The sequence below is a fragment of the Netta rufina genome, assembly GCF_964035555.1.
Source record: "Netta rufina genome assembly, chromosome: 7".
NCBI classification, from domain to species: Eukaryota; Metazoa; Chordata; class Aves; order Anseriformes; family Anatidae; genus Netta; species Netta rufina.
The window spans coordinates 9,369,519-9,393,348 of record NC_140130.1 but is presented as its reverse complement, the minus strand read 5'-3'; the positions used below and the strand labels follow the sequence as shown (position 1 = coordinate 9,393,348).

Sequence of the window (23,830 nt, the reverse complement as noted above, 5' to 3'; positions counted from 1 at the left end):
TAAAAACAAAAAACCAAACAATTCCTGCAGGTTGGTAAATCACGCAGCCAAGTTGACTTATTGTAAAAAACACTAGACTTTACTTAGTTTGTACAATCACATTATTGATTCTGCTACTGGAACTGTCAGATCTTAATCCTCATAAAATTGTTGGATTTACATCTGCTTACAAAAATCGTGAATTTGGCTGAAACTGCCTAATGGAATTCAGAAGAGGTTTGACAGAGATGTACTTGAAATACCTAACCACAATGTTTTATTGCAACCAACTCTTGGTTCTTGGTATATCAGAATCAACTGTAACAAAGCAGCATAGAATAAGAAAAGACATGAAGTCAGGACAGTTAAACAGTGCTACCTTCAAGCTCCAGCATGAGGTCTGAGTTAAGTGCAGTGTAGTTTATAAGCTTTCCTTTAAGTTCTCCTTGGTGGCCCAGTATATGTGGGTTATTCTCTAAGCAACATACACACGATGCTGATCTCCCTGTCAGGAAGCATCACTGATTTCAAATGGTCAAGCTGCAGAATGAATCCTTATCCTAATTCTAATGACACTGATAACAAAAGTAAACAGTCTTTTGCCTGCCAAAAAGAACCAAAATCCTTTGGATCTTCAGTGCAAGTACACTTACTGTCTTACATACTGCCTCGTGGCTTCAGGACTTACCAATAATGTAATGCTAAAAGCCCAAAGAAGAGTAAGTGCCAAGACCACATTATAGGCAGAGAATTGAGACCAAATGAATCAGTACATAATTTGGTCTGCTTTTATATGACAAGCTTCTCATACAATGCATTTTCTGCATTAAGCAAGCTCTTATCTCAGACTTGATCAACTAGCAAACTAAAGAGTATCCTCAGTTTCCACTGCAAATTAAAGTTCAGAATAACACAAATGTTGAAGCAACACCTTAAAGAAATGAGTTACGTGTTTGATCAAATGATTGCAGGTCAGTTAATGGGTAGGCTATTGTTACATCAACAAGAACCCTGCCTTTGTATTATTAACACAGCATTCTAAATCTAGATATAATCTACTGAGAAGAACAAAAAAAAAGTTACAAAACAGGCTGTAACACACAACACAGCAGATTTAAAGAGTTTCCTGCACCTGACTGAATGTAGAGATAGAAACACCGGTTTCCTCTGGAGTCAAGTGAATGTTAGGCTTGGGAGACAAGTTTTTAAGCATTAAAGTACTATTTGCGTTATATAATGCCATAGCATTTTACAGAAAATACCAATATATCAATCCATGCCTATGAAGGATGTGAACCATTACAAAAACCACAGTCACAATTTCTTTCCTTGTACTTCGCTAATTGGAAATATGGGTCTACTTACACCTGTGGAGATTCACTGAGCTATGGTCAACATGAACAAAAGGTTGAGAGGAAAGAGTCCTCCTCTCAATTAGGGAGAGTCATGATAAACACAATGAAATAATATCAGTGCAGAAGAATTAGTGAAATAAAAAGTCTAAAAAATAGAAAAGAAATGGCCAGTAGAAGGGAACACAAGCAAATACATGAAGTATCTGCATTTTGAATAAGGCTGCAGCTAGCATTTAAAAGAAATTATGTTTGTGTGTGTTGCTGTACCTATATTTTGGTGTCATGTGATAAGTAGTTAAGTTCTGTTTTAGGTAGAAAGAAACTTGATAAGAAAGAAACAGCACTACATTCATGCCACATATAATTTCAGTTAAGCCATAAGAAATGTGGATAAGTTTATCGGATAAGAATAGCCGAAATATGCACTAGAAAAGCAAAATTATTAAAGATCAATGGATTTTGCCATAGTCCAAAGGATACCAAAGCATATGCATAAGACATATGCATATGTACAATATGTAATCTAGGGATAGGGATAATACAGAACATTCTGTTCTGAAGAATAAAACAGTAGACAGTACTAAATAAATATGTTGCATTCTTTATGTATCAATCAAGACCCCATCCCCTCCTTTTTTTTTTTAAATCTATGCACATTAATACAGTGGTTATTACAAAGCATGGTCATGATAAGTGTAAAGTCATCTAACTTCATATATAGTGCACCGAATATATTTTGGTGGGGTTTACCATTTCTAGGAAGAATACTAAAAATAATTGTTACATTTTCTAATTATCCACCCTTTTAACTTCAAAATAATAAAATGATTTCAAGCGCTATCTAGAATTGATTTGTATTTTTCACGGATAAGATACTCCAGAAAAAAGAGTCAAGGAAGAGCTGTTGTCATGCACATAGGGGTTATTAGGTGTATCATGCAGAGGAAGAACATTTTACATAAAGAAATAATCTTACCCAGCAAATTCTCCACCTTGGGCTTGTGCCTGGCCTGCAATTGCATCCATGATAGCATCTTGGGAATACATGCTGATCGGAGTGTTATACTGGGCATGAATTATAGTAGCCTTGCCGCCTAGGCCTTTCACCTCAATGGGTTTGTGTGTAGACAGGGCAGAGTCCTTCAGGACATTGGGGTTGAAACGCTCCGTGAACTCCGTACTGGGTTATGCAAGAGTGAGGTTCAAAAGGGAAGGGAGAGAAGAAAGGAAAAAGGTGTGATAGTTAAGTGGGAGAAAAAGCACCAAGAGAGGAGTGTGCATGTGTACTCATGGCATCTCACCACAAAAGCTTCTGTTCAGAGAATAAGAGAAAACATAATAACAAGTAACAGCTCAAAGCTGGCTGCACTCATGGATGGCATTTTTGTGTTGGCTCGCAAATGTGCTAACAGAAAAAAAGGTGAGAGTTGTCACTTTCCAAAAAAAAAAAAAAAAGCATGAAAAATCCCTATTTGTATTATTTACAGATATTAAAATTATATTCTTACATGAATATATACATGTAAGTGTATACATACATATACGTGCACACCTGTATATATCCATACCCACGGATGCATGTATGTACTTGAGAGAATTCCCAGTGAAGGGTCTTACAAAGTGCTAGGAAGTACAATGGGGTGAACAGATGTCAGCTTCACTATTATTTGGAAGGTTACAGTGTTTTTTCTCAACATGATTAATCATAGTGAAATTTAGTACTCAAAGCTTTTAATGTTCAAAGCTCTTTTTGTGGACTCTAAATTAATCTGCACAAAATCTGCAGATGGCCAAGGCACTGCTGTAATGTGACAAATGCTCAGTCTCAAATCAAACTACCTCACACTGCGATCAATGGGATAATTCCAGTTGGAGGGTGTAGCCATCTTTTTTCCAGGGGCTTCATTTACAAGGAAGGGCATTTATTTGAGAAACTGAACCGTGAGCAAGATAACTGGAGTTCCCATAGCAATAGGAAGAGCCAGTTTAATGTCAGACTCCCACCAAATTGCACCTGGGTTCCTTGTACCGCCTAGCTGTATATTGTCACAGTCCTAGAGTGAGGACTGAGGATTGTCTGGAGTTTTAACGGATCATCTAGGTCTCAGCTGTCAGTCACTGAAGTAACTGCTCTTCTCTAAACTGTGGGAGATAAGATTAATATCCAGTCTGCTGTTCTTATCTTGCCAACAGCAGGACAATGTCAGCAGTATAGATTCTGGATGCTCACCAGAACTGAGCAAAACAGAGTCTGTCCTTTGAGAAACACAGGTATGTCACAAAGGTTTCATTTTGAACTGAGCCAAAAGCTAGAAGTGGATATATTCCACTCCCTCCCATCCCATCCCCCCCCAAATCTTATTTTTATGATTACTTATTTTTAAATTATTTATATATATAAAAATTATAAATTATAAATGTAAATATTTATTATTTTATATAAGCATACATTTTATTTATAATTTATATATTTATATATATTTATATGTTAATATTACTATATTTTTAAGATTATTTATTTTTAAATCAAGTTTCATTTTCAGTTTAAAACTACTAGATCATAAGTTTATCAGCCAGTATTACATCTTGCTGAATTTCTTCCTGTGACTGAACAACATCAGCTCTGGCCATGGAACAAGCGTGTTCCTGTCTGTCATGGGTTAGCCACAGGGGGTGTTTGAGTATTAAATCCAAACCATCAACTCTGCATGTAGGAAAATGGAAAATCAAGTCGGGCTGGCAGCCATCTGGCTTAGTTTTCTGGTGATTATGAAAGGTGCTGTGCCACCCCTGAATCCAGCCAGAGGACTCCGTTATGCTTTCAGCTTTTTTAGTGGTGGGATGCCCTGATTGAAGATGGGCAGTAGGAGAGATATGATTACACGACTCAAAACGACTTGATAGAACATTACAGCAACATGCTCAAGAAACAGAAACTGAGATACACACATGCTGTATTACAGCCAGAGCTTTCAATTACACACACCACTGTAAGGGAGGGAAACAAGAAGCTGCATTATGTTCGCAGGGCAAAGTGAAAATCATCTTTTTACAGAGACATTTTCGCATTTAAGATGTCCCTTCATTAGCTATTTTCAACTATGACAATATTATATAAAAAAATCATCTGTTGAAACATGATGTGCAAAGATGTGCAATCTGTTATACTCCTGACCTTCCAGCATGCACATGCCTTACTCTAACAATGGTATCTCTTTTCTTTGTAATACCCTCCACAATCACCTGATCTTTAGGAACACAAAGGTCCTTGAGATCTGGAATTCAGTGTTTTCTTTTCCACATACTATTAGACATATCGAAGAGATTCTAAACCCAAGATCGGATAAGACTATGAATGAAAAGACAGAGGTTGAATTTGCCACTTCTAAAGAATAACGTTCAAAACAATTGGCTTCCACAATCACATAAATAAAAGCTACTAACCTTAGAACAGCCTAAGCTTTCCTAACAACAATAGTCATAGTGATTTAGCCTTTGACTCATGGTATTTAAACAGTTTCAGTGATGCCTTCCAATAGTTTTAGTCATATTACATGTACCAAGGCAAAACTTTTACTGAAGTCAACAAGATTCCCATAAAACCAATAGAAAAAGCTACAGATTTTCAGCTGCAGAGCTTTCATTATAACCCTGGAAGTAAACAGAAGGCATGAATACTTGTAAGGGATGCTGTGCTCCAGGACAAAGTGGCAGAAGTAAGATCCTACAGACAGCCGGAGCAAATGTCCGAAGTGACCGGGATTTTTCTGCTAAGCTGGAAAAGGACTACTGATGATGCAGAAAAATGAATGCCAAAGAAAGTAAGATAGTAACACCTCTGTAATGTGACTTCTGCTTTCCAATACAAGTGTAACAATAATTATCAATGTAAATTGGCAAGAACTTCATTTGTCCAAAGGAGCTACATCATATGCAGGACATCACTCTCGCACCTCATAAAATCAACTGAGAATGCCAGACCAGTGTAAATTATATGCATTAAATATTATTTCAACTGTATGTCTTCTACTGCTTCTAACCTTCTCTTTTCAGTTTAAATTTGACGTTTAACTAAGACCATTATTTATTTTAAGCTGAATTTAGCCCAGTCTCTTCAGCAATTTCTTAACAACACTCAGTTCAGAGACAGAGGCAGGAATGTAGAGAGAATCCTCTGCCCTTGCCCTAGGAAACCAAAGATCAGAGCTGAGGACTCCGTGAACTTCCCTAAATACAGCAGATAAATCACAACTTCAAATCAGTGGTGTCTTCTTATTTGGGGAACACTGTTACTCAGGTCAATTACTTTTTAGATCTTTTCAATATCAGTATCTAGTACAAACTTAAATGTGAATTTCAGTGGAGTGGGCCTTCAGAAATTAACTTAATACTTACGCACAAATATACATCACTAATAACATATCAAAAAAGGCTTTGATAAGGCTCCCCAAATCCTGAAGGCATGAAGATTCTTTAAAAAGTTAGGAGGAATCCATTCCTGACTGTAGAGATGAAAAAATCTGAAAGTATTTATAAGAACTGAGCAAACACAGATGCTAACTCCATTTGCTGTATTAGAACATCACCATGAATGCCAAACACATCATGTGCTTAGAACATAGCACCACTGGACAGCAGTGGCAGCGTATGACACTTGCCATAACAACAAGATTATTTAAAAAAAAAAAAAAAAAAAAAAAAAGCAATACTTTTAAGCAAAACACAGCAGGAACACAAGGGATCATGCTACCCCAGAAAGCAAATCTTCGCACATAGAACGTATTCACACGAATACTTGGCACTGTATAGAAGTGATACTAACTTGGAAGTGGTGTTGGTTATAACCTAAAAGAAGAGAAAAAGAACAAACAACATCAAAAACAACTAAACAGAAAATAGCAATAGTTTTTAGAGTGCAAAGGGCAAAAGGTATTTACAGAAGCTTACTAAAGCTTTATTTTCAGACCACCTACAAATAAGAGCAAAAAGCAAATGCATGCCTGAGAACCCCAACATGATTAAAAAAGGAAAAAATGCAGGGATTATAGTTTATCCACCAGGACTTAGCAAGGTACCATGGCATTTTGGCTGACCCTTGAACATGATTTTATTGCTGTGCATCCCTGAATGTGCTGTTGTCAAAGTCTATGGTAGAAAAAAAAAAAGAAAAAAAAATATTGGCAGAGTATATTCTCATCTGACAATACCAAATGAGTTGCAGAGATCATCCTTTTCCTTCAGATACTAAATATTCAGGGGTGAAGTTTGTTCTCCTGCCATCCTCAGAATTGCTATTGCAAGATTGACTTTTTTTGTCTTTTACTTGCTGGAAAATACCCAAAGAATGTTTTAAGTCTAAACCTAAAGAATATGCCTTTATATTTAACAACTTCTTGGCTTAAAGTTGACTGCACCTACATTATGCCAACAGTGGTGTAAGCCAATTAGTTTCTGCATAGTCATTCCTAATTTTCTGCACATGAAATGAAGACAGATTCCATGGATTCTGGTATTCTAATTTGGCTATCCAAATCTGAACGTTTTATTCCATGTGTTACATACAAAGTATGAAGAAAAAATCTGGTCATCCTATATTCTGCTTCACTCCATAAATAAGAAGAGACTCTGATTTGCATGGTCATTCCTAAGGAACACAATACCAGGCTCAAAATGTAGACCTTATGCAGGCCAAAGCTTGAAGCAATGAAGATAGCACGCTCATAAGGTAATATTATATTATTGGCAAGTAACTCTTTCTTTTGGATGGAAAAATAGCTTTAACAGGCTGCAATATTTTTTCCCTTAGTTTCTTCAAAACTTAGATAACTAATTTTTTGCTCTTATTCTTGGATGAAGAGTAATTTATCATAGGTTGAACAAAATAAAAAGGAAGAGAGTCCAGCATCAGTTAATAAACATTTCTTCCTATTTAGCTGCACAGAATGCTGTTGACAGAACCGGGCACTGAACCTTCCAACTTGCTGCTGTAACATTGCTGGATCTGGAGTGGATCTGGGATTGATACAAACCACTGAACAGCAATATTAGTGTGGCATTCAAACTGGATTTGGCTCTTTCTGCTTTTGTCTTGGGGAACCTTTGATATACTGCCTTTATATATATACATACACACACACACACACAGTCCTTTTACAATTGGCTCATCCTGTTGCATTTTTCATGAGTGAAAAATACTCTAATGAGACAAAGTTGCAGTAAAGGATTTGCACTTCTGCATTTTGATGGAAAAGCGATCACAGATCACCCTCTACAATTACTGTTCTACAGCCTCTCAGATTCAGGAATATTCTTCTAACTTTATAAACCCTATGTTAAGCCAAATATATCAGTCTGTTACGGGAACCAGCAGAGCTATATTAGGAACAAACTGCAGCCTGTAAGCACCTCAATGATCCTATATCCATTTTAGGTACCTACAGGACAGCTGGACACTCATTTACAATGAAACATGGTGTAACAGTATCATTTTCTGAAGTGGACTCTGATGGCTGCTTTAATCCTCTAATCCAGGTCTCTGCCTTGCACGTACAGGTACACTTCAAAGGCAGAACTGTAGGGTCCTTAAGACAGGCCATAATGACAGGAACCACTTATATGCACGTAAAAATATGTCTATAGATAAAAAAATCATTACATCCACACACTAGGAACAGCTCAACAGCCCCATATCTCAGGAAAGATTCTTTTAGACGTGAAGTCGTTAATCATTTCCTTCAAAATGAGCGCAGCTTTCCTTCTCTTTATGTTCAGTGTGCAATGAGAAAAACCTCTCCAGTTCAGAGCCACACACTATTTTGGCTTAAGTCTAAATACAGACATGTATGAAACACCCAACTTACTGCTCACAGAGGTCACACAGTAAGAAGCCAGTAACCCAAGCCACCTGGCACATACACACGGGGCAGGTATTTACTGCCCTTGACCTACAACGTGAAAAATAACTTACGCTGGAATGAAAAAGAACCACATGTTAGAAGCTATGAGTCACTCTTCATATTTTTTAACGCTCCCCTTTCCAGAGCTTTCAGCACATAAAGTTCCACACTTTTAACAAGCCACCTCTGTCTTTTCCACCCTGGCTCAGGATGATAAAATCTTTATGTAAGAGTGTATCAGAGAAACACATGCTTTGTTATTCTTCAAAGGTCAAGGAAACAGTCTCAAAATTAATATTAGTTTAATGATGGGATTTTCCAAAGGGTTTAGCTAAGCCTCTGACAGCAATTCACACAATTAAGCTTAAAAGATTTGGTGAAAACAACACCAAACTGAAATACAAAATACATATTTAGATCTACCCCCAAACCTGAATTTTCTTGGAGATTTTACTATACTGGTAAGTGGATGTTCACAAATGCTTAATAACTTCAAGTCTTGAAGCTCCATAATTTAATAATCTTTATCTCATCCAAAACAACAAAGTCCAAAGCTGATTTTGTGGGTCTTACAGTGCTTTCCCTGTGTGCTTCTTCATATATGAGATCAAGACTATCATGGATGATACAAAGTTCCAAGACAGCTGCACATTCCATGTTACTATCTGCAAAGCAGTAAGAAAGATGCCTCTCACTTCACGGACAACACTCCAGTGGGAGTGGGAATGAAATTTTTTTTTTTTTTTTTTGAATGTAAACAGAGAATCAGAGTGCTCTAAAGCTCAGAGGAATTACTTGAGAAGACACAGGTACTTAGTAGCTCTTGGCTCTTCCATCTTTTCAGTTTGCTCCTGAGCTGCAGGATAAAGGCTGATTTAACAGAACATTTAGATAATTTTTCATATATTTTCTTCTTTGTTCATTATTCCTGTTTAAAATACGGACTGTTTATCGCTGCTATGGACATTACAGGCAGTTAGTCAGCGAATTGACTCAAATATTGCGCAAACTCAGAAAAAAATCTCACATGGTTGTTCCAAGGTAGAACCTTCCTTTGTTATTCAGTGTATCACCACGGGTGGGCACTAACAGAGAACTTTAATTATATTTGGCTGTGAATGCACACATAAAAAGGAGACAAAGTGTGGAAAAGCAGCAAAGTAAAGAAAGTGAAATGTTTTCTGCAGCTACACTTTTCTACCCCAATAGTCACAGCCATTATATTATTATGTAGCCCCATTGCAACACTCTCTGGCATCAAAAATGTGGTTCACATTGACTCCAGTGAGTGGTAAATGCAGCTGTGTTGTAATTGTAGTAATAGAGAAATACTCAGAATGCTGAGCCATCCAAAATACAGCCCCTTCACACTCACCCTTGCAGATGTTAAGAACATATGTGAAGATAGTGGGAGAAAGACAGTGAGATATACTCTCAGGAAACTTTGTATATTGAAGTAAGACAAGAATTAGTTGTCCTGAAAAAAAAACGTAAATGAGGAAAGGAGCATTTTGAGGTTTATTTTGCTGATCTTGCTTATTACTTTAAGTTATTTTTCTTTAAACATGAAAGGCCTTTCTAAATTATTCAGTATGAGAAAAGAGTATAGGATTTCTTCAGATAAGTTAATTAAGATTGGAAATGCTGACTGCTCAAGAGAGTTATGATGAATTATCTAAACTGCATGAATCATCTAAAGCATGTGTATATGATTTTTTATAGGAATTAAATATCCTTTGCAACAATTTAAAACCCTTAGTTTTACTCTTAGAAAGAGCTTCTGCAATCAGATATAAAGTACCTGAAAATGTGCATTTATTATCACACCTTGATGGACTGTCTGATTTTTTTCCTCATGTAACCATGAGGAAACACAAGTCCCTAGTGTTGAAATGACACTTTTTCCCATATTCATGTCTCTCCATTTTTAAACAAACACAAATAAACAAATTTGAGATTTGCTTGCACATTAATATATCAAGGCAGAAAAAGTGGGAAAACTTGTTTAACATTGCTCTTTCTCATGTACTGTAGCCCAAGTTGCTTACTTTACACACTTACCTATAAAACAGACTGCAATACGCTAACACACTGAAAACCTTGACAGTGTGAGATCCAAGGCAGCATCTGGAGATTATACCTTCTTAACATACAAGTTAAGAACAAAGCTCTGAGATCAGATATGAGACAGATGATGTTAAAACCAGAGGATTCAGCGAATTGAGATTTTGACTCATTTTGCATAGGAAAGCCAATACATTAAGAAATTAATAGACACTGCAGTACAGTAGGATGTCAGATGCTGGTCAAAGCAATTTCTCTTTTATAGCAGCTTCTATAATGGCTGGTATGGATACTAGGCTCTATAAGACTGCATGCATTAGTTTAAAATAGAAAATGCCAAAACTCTGAGGTGATTACAGTTACTTCAGTCATAGTGTTCTTCCTCATGCTCTAGTGATTATTGCCAATCCATATTACAATTCAGATACCAAAGACCAAGAGTTATTCTGCAACTGTACTGCGTATATATTGTGGGGGGTACTATGCAATTTAAAGATTATTCCAGACCTTAACGACAAATACAAGACAAATGTGCAATAGGGTAGGTACTAGTACATTCATTTTTTAGCAAAATCATACTTGAATATTATTATGAACTTATTTAAATATTAAATATTTTACCATGTTACCTACCCTCTAGGAAGTCCACCTTCTGAAGCCCTTCGTCTGAGACTTAATTTATGCATCTCAGCCATTTCCCTTAGAGTCTCTGCTGAGTAAAGGCCAATAGGGTTGTTATACTGCCTTGCAGGGCTCAGCTGGTGTACGGGACTATTGCCATCAGCCAAGGCAGGGCTTAGTTTTGAACCTAGATTACTCTTTGCAGGTGAAATGTCAGGAGTCACAGACTGAGAGGACATGGAAGATCTAACTGTGGTAGTCTTTAAGTAGGAAGAGCTATTTGAAAAGCTGATCTCTTGCTTGTTGAGGTAGCCTGAAAATGTTCCATTGGTTGCTAAAACACTACCCATAGGCCCAGTCGCCGTGTTAGTTAGAGGACTGAAGGTTGTTCTGTTGTCATTGATTTCCCAAGCAGGTTCCTGTAGTAGCAAACATGCAGGCCAAGAAGAGAAAAAAAGAAAAGAGCTATCATAGAACACATGCAAAAAAATAACACACCTGCAATTATTGCTTTTTAAACATATCAATAAACTCACAATAAACAGATTAAGGGCCAAAGCATTCAACCTTTCAGGAAAGATTTTAAATGAAGAAGCTCACTGTTTCAAAATAAAGATAGCAAAACATACTCAGGCATTTTTATTGCTTTTTAGTTCAAATTAACAAATGAAAGCTTATAATTAAAAAAGCATTTACTACTAGTCATCCTCATAGCAATAACTGCATACAAAGACAACACTGTCCATTAAGTTCTAGGATAATTAAGGAATCTTCGAAGATGTCTTGAGGTCAGAATTATTTGAAATAACATACAGACACAAGAATAGTTATTATCGTTATTATAAAAATACATCTTGTTATTATAAAAATACAATTATTCTATTTTTCATAAGTACACTTAAAGTTATTGAAGCCCACACATTGCATTGCTTTCACAGGCTCTCATTCATGCTAATTAGGCCATGCAGCACGGTTAGCAAATAGACCAACTGGACTCAAGAACAGGTATCTGCTCAATTGACAGAAATAGTCTATTCTGATAATTTCTGCATAATTCCCACTTGAAGGAATGTGTGCATGAGTATATAAATGAAGGTTGTATGATCCCACAGCTATGTCCCAGATAGTATTTCTAACTAGGGCAGCAGGATGCATTGTTTTAGTCAAAGTCACAGCTCTCCTGACAATAACTATACCCATAGAAGTATGGTGCTGTGCTGTGCTGGGGCTCAAATTAAAACCATACTTACAAGAACTCATCCTGGAAAAAGGCAGTATCATGCTTCATTTTCATAAATGATTTGCTATTAATGCAACTTAGTGAAACTAAAGTAAAAGGTACTATCAAAAAAGAAAAATACTGCTTTTCTAGCAACACAATATAGGAAAGAGCAATTGTCAAAAAACAAACAAACAAACAAACAAAAGCTGAACGTCAGTTAATAAATACAGCTCATTCTCTCAGTTTTGAGGAAGTTACATGTAAAAATTCTGTGCTCATGTTGGCTAAAACATCCTATCTCTGCTTCTGCCCTTCAGTTCAAGCTTGTTCTGGAGTAGCACTATCTAAGTCACTGGGACTGGAGGGCACTCAGCACTTCACAGGAAACAGTGAGTACTCTTTGGGTTAAATCACCTTTTTTCCTTCCATCTACTGGCAGTGTGTGACTGCAGTTCTGTACTTTTTAGAAGGCTGCCTACCTGCAGTATAGACAATTTCATCAAAGAAGATACAAACTTCTCTTTCAGGTAGTCATTTTACACCTTTCCTATTGATTTTGTTATTTTTATTTATTTATTTATTTTAAATCCAAGATAAATTAGAATCTGAGAACATTCGTTATGGTTGGATATGGAAAAAAACAAACTCATTTTTTTGTTTTTTAAACTATTCTGCTTGTCAGCCTTTGTCCTGATAATACCTAACTCTGTGGTCTTTTTTTTTTTTATTTGAGCAAATTTGTTTCCATATACACACTATATTAATCTTTAAGCATGTCTGTTCAGCACTTCGGGCTTTCTACATGCAACGTCTTTGAAAATATTTTGGCAATTCTTTTTTTGGGAGGTTGCTTCACACAATGTGAATAATTAGCATAATCAATTATGAAACTGCCTAATCTACGGTATGGTGCAAAAATTTTGCATGTTTAAATGAGAGAAAAAAAAAATCAATCTACAGCTGAAGTACCCAACAAACTATTTGAATGCCTGGCAACTTATAGATCTCTCTGGAGCCCACAATATTGATTTATAGTTTTTCTCAGAAACTTAACATCCTGGCTTCAGCCTGATTCAGGCTACATGTGTCTTGCTAAAGAAGGAGGATCACTTTCCCCTCTCCCTCTGGACCTAGACACACTGCAGCTGCAGCTGGTACCCAGATACCTGCCCGCTCCCAGTTAAGAGGCCCACCAGTAACGCTGCCAGTAGGCTGCAGTCCAGTCTGGGGGACAGGAACAGGGGACACTGCTCTGCAGAAGGGATGGAGCTCACAACCTGCTTTCAGTGAAAGCCAGAACACCAGCAGGTGTAGGCGTGCAGGGACATTGTGCCTGGCACTGCTTTGATTGCCATATTTAATATCCTACATGCACTTCCCCCAGCCTTACAAGAATCACAGGCCCGAGAATAATTTGGCCTCTGATTTTCTGCTTCTGCTACTATTGGTTACCATTAACATCATTTACTGATTTTCATTTTAAGGATCACTACAAAGATAAATATTTTATATTCTCCTTGGGAATTTTTCTATATTACATATTTAAGATTAGGGGTTTAGGGAGTTTAGGGGAAAAATCAAGATAATATGACTTGACTAATTATAATTCATTGCAAAAAGCAAACAAACAAACAAAAAACCCAAGCCCGCCCAACAAAATTAAAGGAGGATAAAATTAATCATAGCATTAATACATTTAAGACATTTTGAATCAAACATGTAAGTCAGATAAAATGAACTGAGAACATTTTTTCATGGTAATAAACAGGAAGAGATTTTAGCTGGCAATAATAGCTGCCCAAGGCTTTTGAAATAAATAATCATATAAGTGTTTTTCAGACTATTCTGCTTTAAATAAATAAATAAAATTGAATTACGTACTTCAGCCATTATACCCTGATGTTGAAAAGGTCAACCAACCAACCTTAAGTGGCCTACAGCAAGTTTCCAAGTATCAATAAATAAGAAGAAAGCACAGATTCTCTCTAAAAATGTTTTTAAAAAGGGGCACATGCACAAGGATGTGTTCATAAATTAAGTCACCACTTGTGCAAATTAATTTTACTTGCTAGCAAAGGGGAAAAAATAAACATTAAAAGCAAACCAAAACAATATGGAGGCAATGAAGATGGAAAAGTATATAACAGAGCTATATTAGTTGGTAACCTTGAAAACTCTTTTATCTAAATTTACTGTGGGTTTCCTTTCTAAACCATGTAATAAAGGGATATGCAAAGAGTACTAATTATACAGTATCAGTGTCAACTGCTAATGAGAGAAAAGCCCGACATTTCCTCAATCAAAATGAATTTTTGTAATTTTGTGTTATTGGACATTAACAGTAAGCAAAGGGAAAATTATAGGTCAGCCATAAGTAATGATGGTTGATGATTTTGCCAGGCTTTATGACGTGGACGAGCTTTGGTTTTACTCCTCAAACAATTTCCAGCTGGAGTACTAGCACACTAGTAGCCCAATAATAGAACTCCTAGGAGCCCAGCAGTGTCAGGTCAGCACTCTCCATTTTGCATTAATACTCATGGTAGTTTCAATGTAGGTGTTTTCCCTTTATCTGGGGAGAAAGGAGTGCAACAGAAAGCTGCTGTTTAGTTTCTGCAGAAGAATTACTGCCCAATAATCAGCTCATTTAGCTCTTTCTTGTGGTGATTTACAAAGTATCTCTCATTCAGTTTATTTAGTTTATTTCTGGGATGATTTTTTGTTTTGTTTTTTCCCCATTTCAGTTCAGTTGTAAAACGAATCAATGCAGCAAAAGGGTTTCTGAAAAGTGAAGGTCACATTTCTAATACTGAGCAGCAGTGTAGCCAGTGGCATGACGCCTCATGAATATCAGCAACAGTAACAACCACTCTCTCTTGCTGCCCAGCTCTCTGGTCCCATTCCGTCTCAGCCTCTGTGGCTGGAAAAGCAAGCTAACATTTCCACTTGTGCCAGTCTGATGCTACTCTTCAGCCGACCAGAAGAGGAGGCTCTGACATTGAGCAATGGGCTTCTTTCCCTGAAGCAGGATGCTGTGATCTTGCAGCAAACCCTTACACAACGTGGGGACAACTGGGTGTTGATTTCCCAGTGTAATGTCAGTGACTAAGCTTAAAACTAGCAAATGCAGAGGAGTTTCAAACTTGTGGGATTACAAAGAAGCTGTGAACCAGCTCAATTTCCACTGTGCAATATTTTATTCTTTTCCTTATAAATATTTAATTTCTAAGAAAGGTAAATGCTCCTTCTTACATACAGGAAAAATGAGAAACAAATCTATATAGACAGATACTTTACCTTTTTTTGGGGGGTCTTCATTTGACAGACCAAGTTCTATTTGTCTGTTCCTATGACCATACGGCCTTTCATAAACTACTCCACCTTTTTGCACTTTTGGGGGAACAATTTTAAAACTCTCTGGTGATAGTAATGAACTTGACCTCCCAGCATGCCCAAGAAGAAGCTAAGTGTTACCTTAAGCTTTCCACAGGAAAGAAAATAGAGGCACAATGACATTGACTCCTCTCAAAGACACCCAATAAACAGCTTTTGGCTCAGCCTCTTCTTCCACTTTATGCTTTGCTGAAGAAGTCAATCATCTCTTCATCTATTTTCTCTTAGCCACACAGGTTTCCAATTTTGCCATGAAACAAGTCCTAAGCATTATGAGATCCTTAATGGGACTTTGAAGTAAGTGCGTTTGGTACTGTAGTTATATTATTAAAATTAAAGAGGCTGTGTTAATACCTTTACACAAAGGGGCAAGCATTAAAGATACGTGTTTAGCCTTCAAGCTTCAGCTCAAACATGTTGAACTGCACTGAGGTGAATCCTCACCTGTATTATGTCCCCCTGAACAGCTGCAAGAACTCACTGACTGTTGATGACTTAGTCTCAAGTCTGTGGATTCACGCACATTCTTGCTATTTGAATACTTCCAGCCTTAGTTATGCCCTCCTCCCAGCTATGCCTCATCTGTGCAAAATATCTGACCTCAACTCATCCTAAATCAAAATTGTTGCGAGTTTGACGTTAGAGAAGGAAATGGGTGAAAATGCAAATCAGTCAACCTCTTATTTCTAATAAGAGTTCTACAGCACTGCTGATGCCATACGTATGGTTGCAGAACCTGTATCATCCATAACATGGATGAGCTCAAGATAGTAAGGAGAAAATGAATGTTACCTGTGGAACATAGACAAATTTCTATCATGCTGCAGAACTCAGGATTTTCTTAAACCTTCCTCACATCTTTTTAAAAGAAAAAATACATGCTTGAAAATTAGTGGAAGCTAGTCAGATCAGCAATAATGTGCAAAGGAATTCATGGCTTATACTAAGACACTGAACTTGCACATGCAGATTCTTTAGCTAACAGTGCCATGCCTTAACCTTGACCCAGAGAGAGGTAAGAAAAACTTCCCTTGATGTTCAAGGACAGCCCTATCATGAACCTTTTTTAAGGCATTTTTTTTTGCTATTTTGGAAATGCAATTGAACTCATTTCATGTGAACCATCGGTCTAAACACTGTCAGGCAGTGATGTGGAGGAGACAGCTTCTTGCCTATGTGTCAAAGAATTCTTCATTTCTACAGTGATAACCGCTAATAGAAATAATAAAGGGACAAGCAGGGAACCTTGATTTTCAAGTATATTTACTTTAACATACCTTATTTCAACATCCCCATACAGCTCTTTGCAGGACTGAAGACTTTTTATTCTGGATTTTGAGACCTCTTTTCCAATGGTTCATTCCCTTCCAAACCACCCTCGGAGAAGTCTTTCACTTTCTGCACTGAGTATTACCTTGATTACTTTCTAACAGTTAAAATTACTGTTGTCTACCTCCGTTTTTCTGTTACTCAGGTACGTGCCTTAGCCCAAGAAGACGTAAATCTGGCTTTCACAATTCCTGTTTTTATATCTGGTCAGGAGTTTCTGTACTCCAAAACAAATGTCACTCCTCCTGGCCTGCTACTAGTGCCCCACTGCAGCACTCCACTGCTGCCTGTTCCCCTAGGCCAAAGACCCTACCCAAAAAAAAATGTCTGAATACTGTTAAGAAACCTGTTCCTCACCATACCTTCATTTACATGCTACCTTCTCCCACAGACAGGTCCCTGTAAATCTTTTTTCCAGCTGCAACTACTGCCTGTAGCCCATTCAGAATAGGCTACCTTCAACATGCCCTATAAACCTTTCCTAAGCACCGACACAGAATGCTCAAGTGCAAGACAACACACTTTTTCAAAAGGACCAAGCCCTTTGATTCTCATATCGCTCTGAAAGATTAAAATAGAAAATGTGAAGTGACCTTTTTTTTTTAATATCTTTTATGTCAAAAGCATTTTTAGGACTTTTAAAAAACTACAGTGTGTGAAGTTAACTCCTCTACAGGGTAGTTAGTTACAGGAGAAAATAGTTTTGTGTGGTGAACAGCTTTGAATGTCTATAGCAGTAATTTGAAAATTAACATCTGCCAGGGAAGAAGCGCACCTAGTATAGAGTATTTCTACAGGCTTTTATGTACCTGTGGTGGACGGAAGTAGTCGGATCTGCCATACCTGCACAGGTGTGATTTAGGGTCTCAAATGATAGTTGTCAGTCTTGTGTTGGTGAATGTCTCTGAAGAGAGATGTGTACTTGCTGCCTTGAATACTAACAGCATTCTGTGTAGTTCTTAAGGAAAATAAGTACTCTCTCCCTCTTCCTGCACTTATTACTTTGCTGGTGCAGTGCAACACCAGTCCAACTAAAAGAATGATCCTTTTTCTTCTAGGAATTTATGTTTGGTGACTTACAATAACTTTCTCCCAGAGTGTATTTACAAAATCACAACTTAAGCAGAAACAACTCTGAGGAAGATAAATCGTTGATTTCTTTTTCCCTTCCCAAAAAGTTTACAAGATCCGGAGTGAAATAACATTACTTCTGTCTCAACTAACAAATAGCCATTCAGGTTCATTTCAAACTTGGCAAAATAAAGTTGAATCAAATTATTCTCCCCAAGTTCATTCTCTGCTAGTTTGAATGTGTCTGCAGCAGTTAACATGGATGATGTTTACCTTAGGAGCTCTGAATTTGGAAAGCATGGCATTTATTAATTTTTTTTTTTTTTTAATAAAAATTATCTATGGAAATCAGAACTGCTAAGAACTGAAGATCACCTAATACCCCATGTATTTTAATTTTATGTGTTTCTTAGTTATGTTATAAGGTTGGGATGAAACTGCCACTTACAGAATGGGTAAAATTACAGCAATGGAGATTTTACCTCCTCTCCATTTATCTAATTAAATGTATCAGCAATACAAACATCCTCCCCAGAGCTTTAGCCTAAGGATCTTTCAGTCACCCTTACTTCTCAGTGCCTCCAAAACATAGATGATGAGTTGCCAGGTACAGTCAATGAATGATGTTTGTTCTAATACGGAAATTTAAATTATGGAAGATAACAAACTTTGACAACAGAAACCAAGCCATCCATTTCCTCTGCCACTTGCTGTTATTCATTAAATTGACCTACCTTCTCTTTTATTTCAATGTTTATTTAATAATGCAACAAGAATATAAAATGTAAGTCCTCAAATGCCCTAACAGGTCCCCTTACCACATCACTGACTTTTCAGTTGTAGTCAGGATTTAGTTACACCGAGACACAGTCTAATGGGCTTTTCCTGAAGAATAAACAAAAATAAATGTATATTTTGAGAACTTTTGGTAGTTTCTCGCAGCCTAGATGAAAGCAAAATCAAGAAGACAACAGATTCCAGCTGCTCGACTAGACCAGATTTCATCAGAGGATAGCTAGATGCTTTAGTTCTACCAATCAGAAAATATCAAAGTACAAATTCACAAGTACACTGCATTATAGGCAGTTTTGCTACCTGTGCATTCATTCCATGTTTACTTATCTGGGAGGGGCAAAATCTATTTTCTGTAGTAGGTTTACCTTTACCCATTTACCTTTACTATGGTAGATAAAAATGTTAACTTTGGATGAGTAGAAATGTGTCACATACCTTCTGGTGGGGAATTACAGCTCTGGGAGAGTCAATTTTGGGTGCTGTGGTTGAAACTGGCACTGGACGTTTAGATCTGGGGATCAAAAAAAAAAAATTAATCACGACTCCTAATTTTTGGATAAAATTTTACATTTCATGCAAAAACGTTGCTTCATCTGGAGTGAAAGCTAGGCAAAGCTTAGATTTTTTCTACAGATCACACTGCTTTTTCTACATTCTCATTTGCAAAAGTCGTGGATGTGAGAAATAAAGTTTGATATATTTTCTCTGAATGACAAAAAACAAGCAGTTACAGAAGCAGCCTCTGACTTGGAAGATCATCCGTTTTCCACTACCTTGTGACGAACTGAATTTTTATAGATGCCAATCAGCCACAAGACATAACTTCAGGTTTGGACAATGCTCTGCAAAATGGGACTTGGAGGAGTCTTACAATGCAAAAACTAAACTTTGATTCTAAGGCATCTCAAGATCAAGTCCTCAAGAGATTATTAAATACCTCAAGCTATGTAGCAATTAGCATACTTTAAACTCCTGTGCAGGGAGAAACATGAGCTTTGTATTGGAGAACACATAGTTTCAACAGGAGTAGATCACTAGCTAGTTAACTGCACTCCAAATGCCCACCTTTCCCCTGTGTATGATAAATATACATACACGATCATTGAAGAAAACAGATAATCCTTATTAAAATGATTGCAAAACACACTATTCGCCCTTTTACTGAAACATTACAAAAACAGACAGTAAAGCACAGTGACAAATGTTAACTGAAGTACTTTGGGATGATCAGCTAAGTGAAGACCTATTTGTGGAGCTTTTGTGAGAACCTGTGTAGCACTGAATAAACCTCTGAAATCCTCCCAGAAAACATGGGATCACAAGAGAAAAAGAAATGAAAAACGTACAAATAATCAAAGGAATTGGTATTACACAACTGCTACCCTATTGCCAACCAACAGATCAGTATGCCTGGAATTCTTGTCGATAAAGTTACATTTCCAAATTAGGACAGAGGAACAAAAATGAAATTAATATACTTAAAAGCACACAAAACTGTTACTCAGGCAGAACTGATTAAGACAATTGGAACTGCTCACTTTAAAGAGGAAATGAGTAAGGGAAGACATTACAGGGGTGTAGAAAATAGTGAATGATAGAAAAAGGGGAATAAAGCTGTGCTCCTGGACATTAAGTGAAATTGAAAAGACAACACATGTACAATTGATAAAGGCAAACATTGCTTCCTAAAGTACTTGACTAACCTGAGGTGAAACTCATCGTTACAAGACAACATTGAGACAATGAGAATAGTAGGATGTCACAATGGGTTAGTCAGATAAACTTAACAAAAACTGCAGAAGATGCTTTAGGTTCAGTAAAAATTAGTAGCCATCCAGTAGTTGGCCTGTTAGTAACAGACCAACAGCGGGAGACATTCCATGCTAGGTTCACTCCTGCCTTACAGAGGGCTATATTGCACTTTGCTCTGAAATACCTAGCAGTGGCACCTATCAGAGAAAGAGAACTGAGCTAGATAAAAGCTGGGCTTATCTAGTGTGGCAATTCCCGCATTAATACCTATCTTCATGTTGAGCTGTGTATATGGCTTTAGCTGACATACATAAAATACCCATATAAGCAGAAACAAACAAACCAATCAACGCTAGGAAAAATGAGCTAATAATCCATTCAGAAACTGGAAAATTTCTTTATACAAGATATGGAAATTATGCTAGTTTTGAGAGTTGAAGTCAAAGACAATATCCTAATCTGAAAATGAACAATCTGAGGAGATAATGAAAACTGGTATTTTGGTAACCAAAAGGCAATTAACCTATGAAATTCACTGGCATGCTGTATTCCTGAAACGGCACTAACGCTGATATTCATGGTATTCACAGTTGGACTATATCATTGTGTACTTCCTAAAAAATTAATTATATGAGAAATATATACCTTCAAGTTCCAAGAACAGCTAACCACTAACTGCCTAGAACAAACTTTCCTCAGGCACATTACTAACTAATTTTCCTTCAGGAGTGATGCTCCACCCTTCCTCCAACCATTTCAGCTTAAAAATAGAAAAAATAAATCATATTTATGTGACATGCACACTTACCATGAAAGAGCCGAATCAGAGAATGGAAAAAATATACATGTATCTATCAGCTGCAGCCCAGAACAAAGAGTTGCTGAAAACTGACAGCAACAATTTATGGATAGGCAAAGATTTAGGGGGAGATTCTGATGCTACTTCCATTCCTGTCATTTCTCAGTAAACCCAGGTATTTCTGTGAAGTTGTTGACGGGGACCCGGGCATAATCAAAACCAGAGCTGGGCAGAGCAGACATTAAGTGTCCTTTTTGCTTTGTCCAGTGATTATGAATTTCAGTGCTAAAGTTGCTCAGCAATTTAAAAATTTTTTGTCACTTAGAGTGACATAGCAAACATATACTGCATGTTTGATGCCTAACTGAAAAATATTTGTATTGCAGCAAAGGGATTTATTTACCAGACTACTCCATCACTTCTGTGGTTTATTGTCTATTTTTCTCAGTCATTGCCTGACCACAGAAGATGTTAAAAAGTTGTATGTCTTTCAGATATTACTGATAATGTACCTCTATCATTCACAGTGCTATCTGCCTAGGATTTACATTTCACACTGACTTAGAGATTTCAAGACTTTACTTGAAATCAAGGAGGTTCCTACATCTCTTCGCCCTGGATGTTTGTAGCTGTGATATTTAAAAACAGAATGATGAGGCTTGCTGGATTTAAGCACAGGTTTTCACCAGCGAAACGGGCAGAAGAGGTGAAATCAATTTGTGGAATGAGAAACATATGAACTTGTAAAGTGATTGTTTACATAGGAGCTATTATTCCTGAGAAAAGCATCTGCAAATTCAGGACATTTTTTTCTTCCCCCTTTTGCTAGATGAATCTAATCCTGCAGCAACACTTCTAACTTACAGTTTTGCTTTCCAGGTCATGATGGTGCTGCTGTACAAAAGCAAACCTAGGTTTACATTTTAATCCACTGATTGCAAAATTATTTTATTCCAAACACTCAGGGAATGTACTTGCTTAGCAGGGCTGTGAGGAGGATGAAAGTCCAAATTTCACAAATGATTGTGATAGTTACAGATCTGATGTTGAAATGTTCAATAAAGAGAGTTTTATTCCAGTCAAAGCAAATAATTTAACTTCAACTTTCATACATTCTGTTCTATATTTTCAAAGTTTAAAATGGAAATAAAAAGCTCGTTTCAATATAACCCCCCCCCCCCCCCCCAGCCTTAAAAGAGGAACAAATGAATCATTCTGGCATTTTCTGAATTCCTTCTCCCACAGTACTGGTCCTCTTCCTGAACGAAATTCAAAAGCAAGATGGATCTAGTTTTGCAAAGCAGTTCCATTTTGATATCACTGCTGACAAAACTGTCAAAAATTCTACTTGTTCCCACCTACGCAAATATAACTTTAATTGAAGAGCACTTGAATTCAAGCCTGATATTTTTGCACTTGCAGCAAGGGTTCATTAGGGGTCAACTGCATTAAGAAGAGCTGCGAGAGAGTTCTGTAACGCAGGAACACTTTAACCCTTCCTCAGGGGAGCACAGTACCGTACTTGCAGAGAGGTGACATGATCTAAGAGATAGTAGCTCTTTTTCATTTGCACATGACTTCTTTTATATTTTACAACTTTACCAGTCAGTGTCTCTTCTTCACTTCTTGAATTCTCAGGACAGCTAAAACCAACATTTCTTTTCTTAGAGTAATCTCTTGCTTTCATTTTGTTGCATGTGAGCACACGCTCTTTGAGCATCTTAACAATTGTATCGGAATGTCTCAGGCACTGAAAAATGGAAAAAACATCAAGTCCACAGAAAGGTAATAAAACATTAAATTAGGGTTAGAAATACTTAGAAAACATTTTACCTACTTTACTTTTAATGAAATTGAGTAATTATGGAGTGGGTCAGCACACAGTGGGATGCAGAATATAGTTTACAGAGTTGGGGTTCTGATATATATTTGTGTTAATGCAATAATATTTATACTAATGAAAATTTGAAAAGAAAAAGTAAAAAGACTAAATCTTCTTCATGGTCATCAGTTTGACATGTCCGTCTTCCACCAAACAGTGAATTACATTGCCAAACACAGAAGCTTCTTCTTGTTTCTAAGCCTTGCAAAGAGAATATTGAGTCTTGTTTTTAAGTTCTCTAAGCCCTGCTTGGGACATCAGTAAAACTGCCTCAGAAACTTCAAAGAGAATCACACACACACACACACAAAAAAAACAAAACCCAAAACAAACCCTGAGCATTTCACAATACTTCAAATATCACTGTGATCACTGTGGGGCTAGGAAGAGGCATAGTTTTCCCTTATCAGGATATTATCTGTGCCTGCAATAAAATTGATTAATACTTCCATCAGCAGTTTTGCTCTATTTCAATGGTGAACACAAATATTAGTATTTGGATGGACGACTGATCTGTTAATTATTTCCCTGCATTGCGTTGCACTTGGATGGATTGTAGTACTGGCAATTATGCTTTCTGAGTCTAATGCTCATACCCAGAGCAATATATGAAAAAAATTTAAAAAAGCCTTATTCGTAAATGTGACCAGCCTGAAGGGAAGCAGCTATCCA

The 23,830-nt window shown here is 37.0% G+C and overlaps 1 protein-coding gene across 6 annotated transcripts in view; it reads right to left on the bottom strand.

Moving 5' to 3' along the window:
- Positions 1–23,830, bottom strand: part of LDB3 (LIM domain binding 3) — a 118,762-nt gene that overhangs the window by 49,361 nt on the left and 45,571 nt on the right. For all 6 annotated transcript variants that reach the window (XM_084289741.1, XM_084289740.1, XM_084289742.1 and 3 more), the window contains exons 4-6: positions 19,161–19,236; positions 6,157–6,179; positions 2,311–2,514 (exon numbers count right to left, since the gene is read on the bottom strand). In XM_084289741.1, coding sequence (XP_084145867.1) covers positions 2,311–2,514; positions 6,157–6,179; positions 19,161–19,236 — 303 coding nt within the window. The remainder of the gene's footprint in view (positions 1–2,310; positions 2,515–6,156; positions 6,180–19,160; positions 19,237–23,830) is intronic.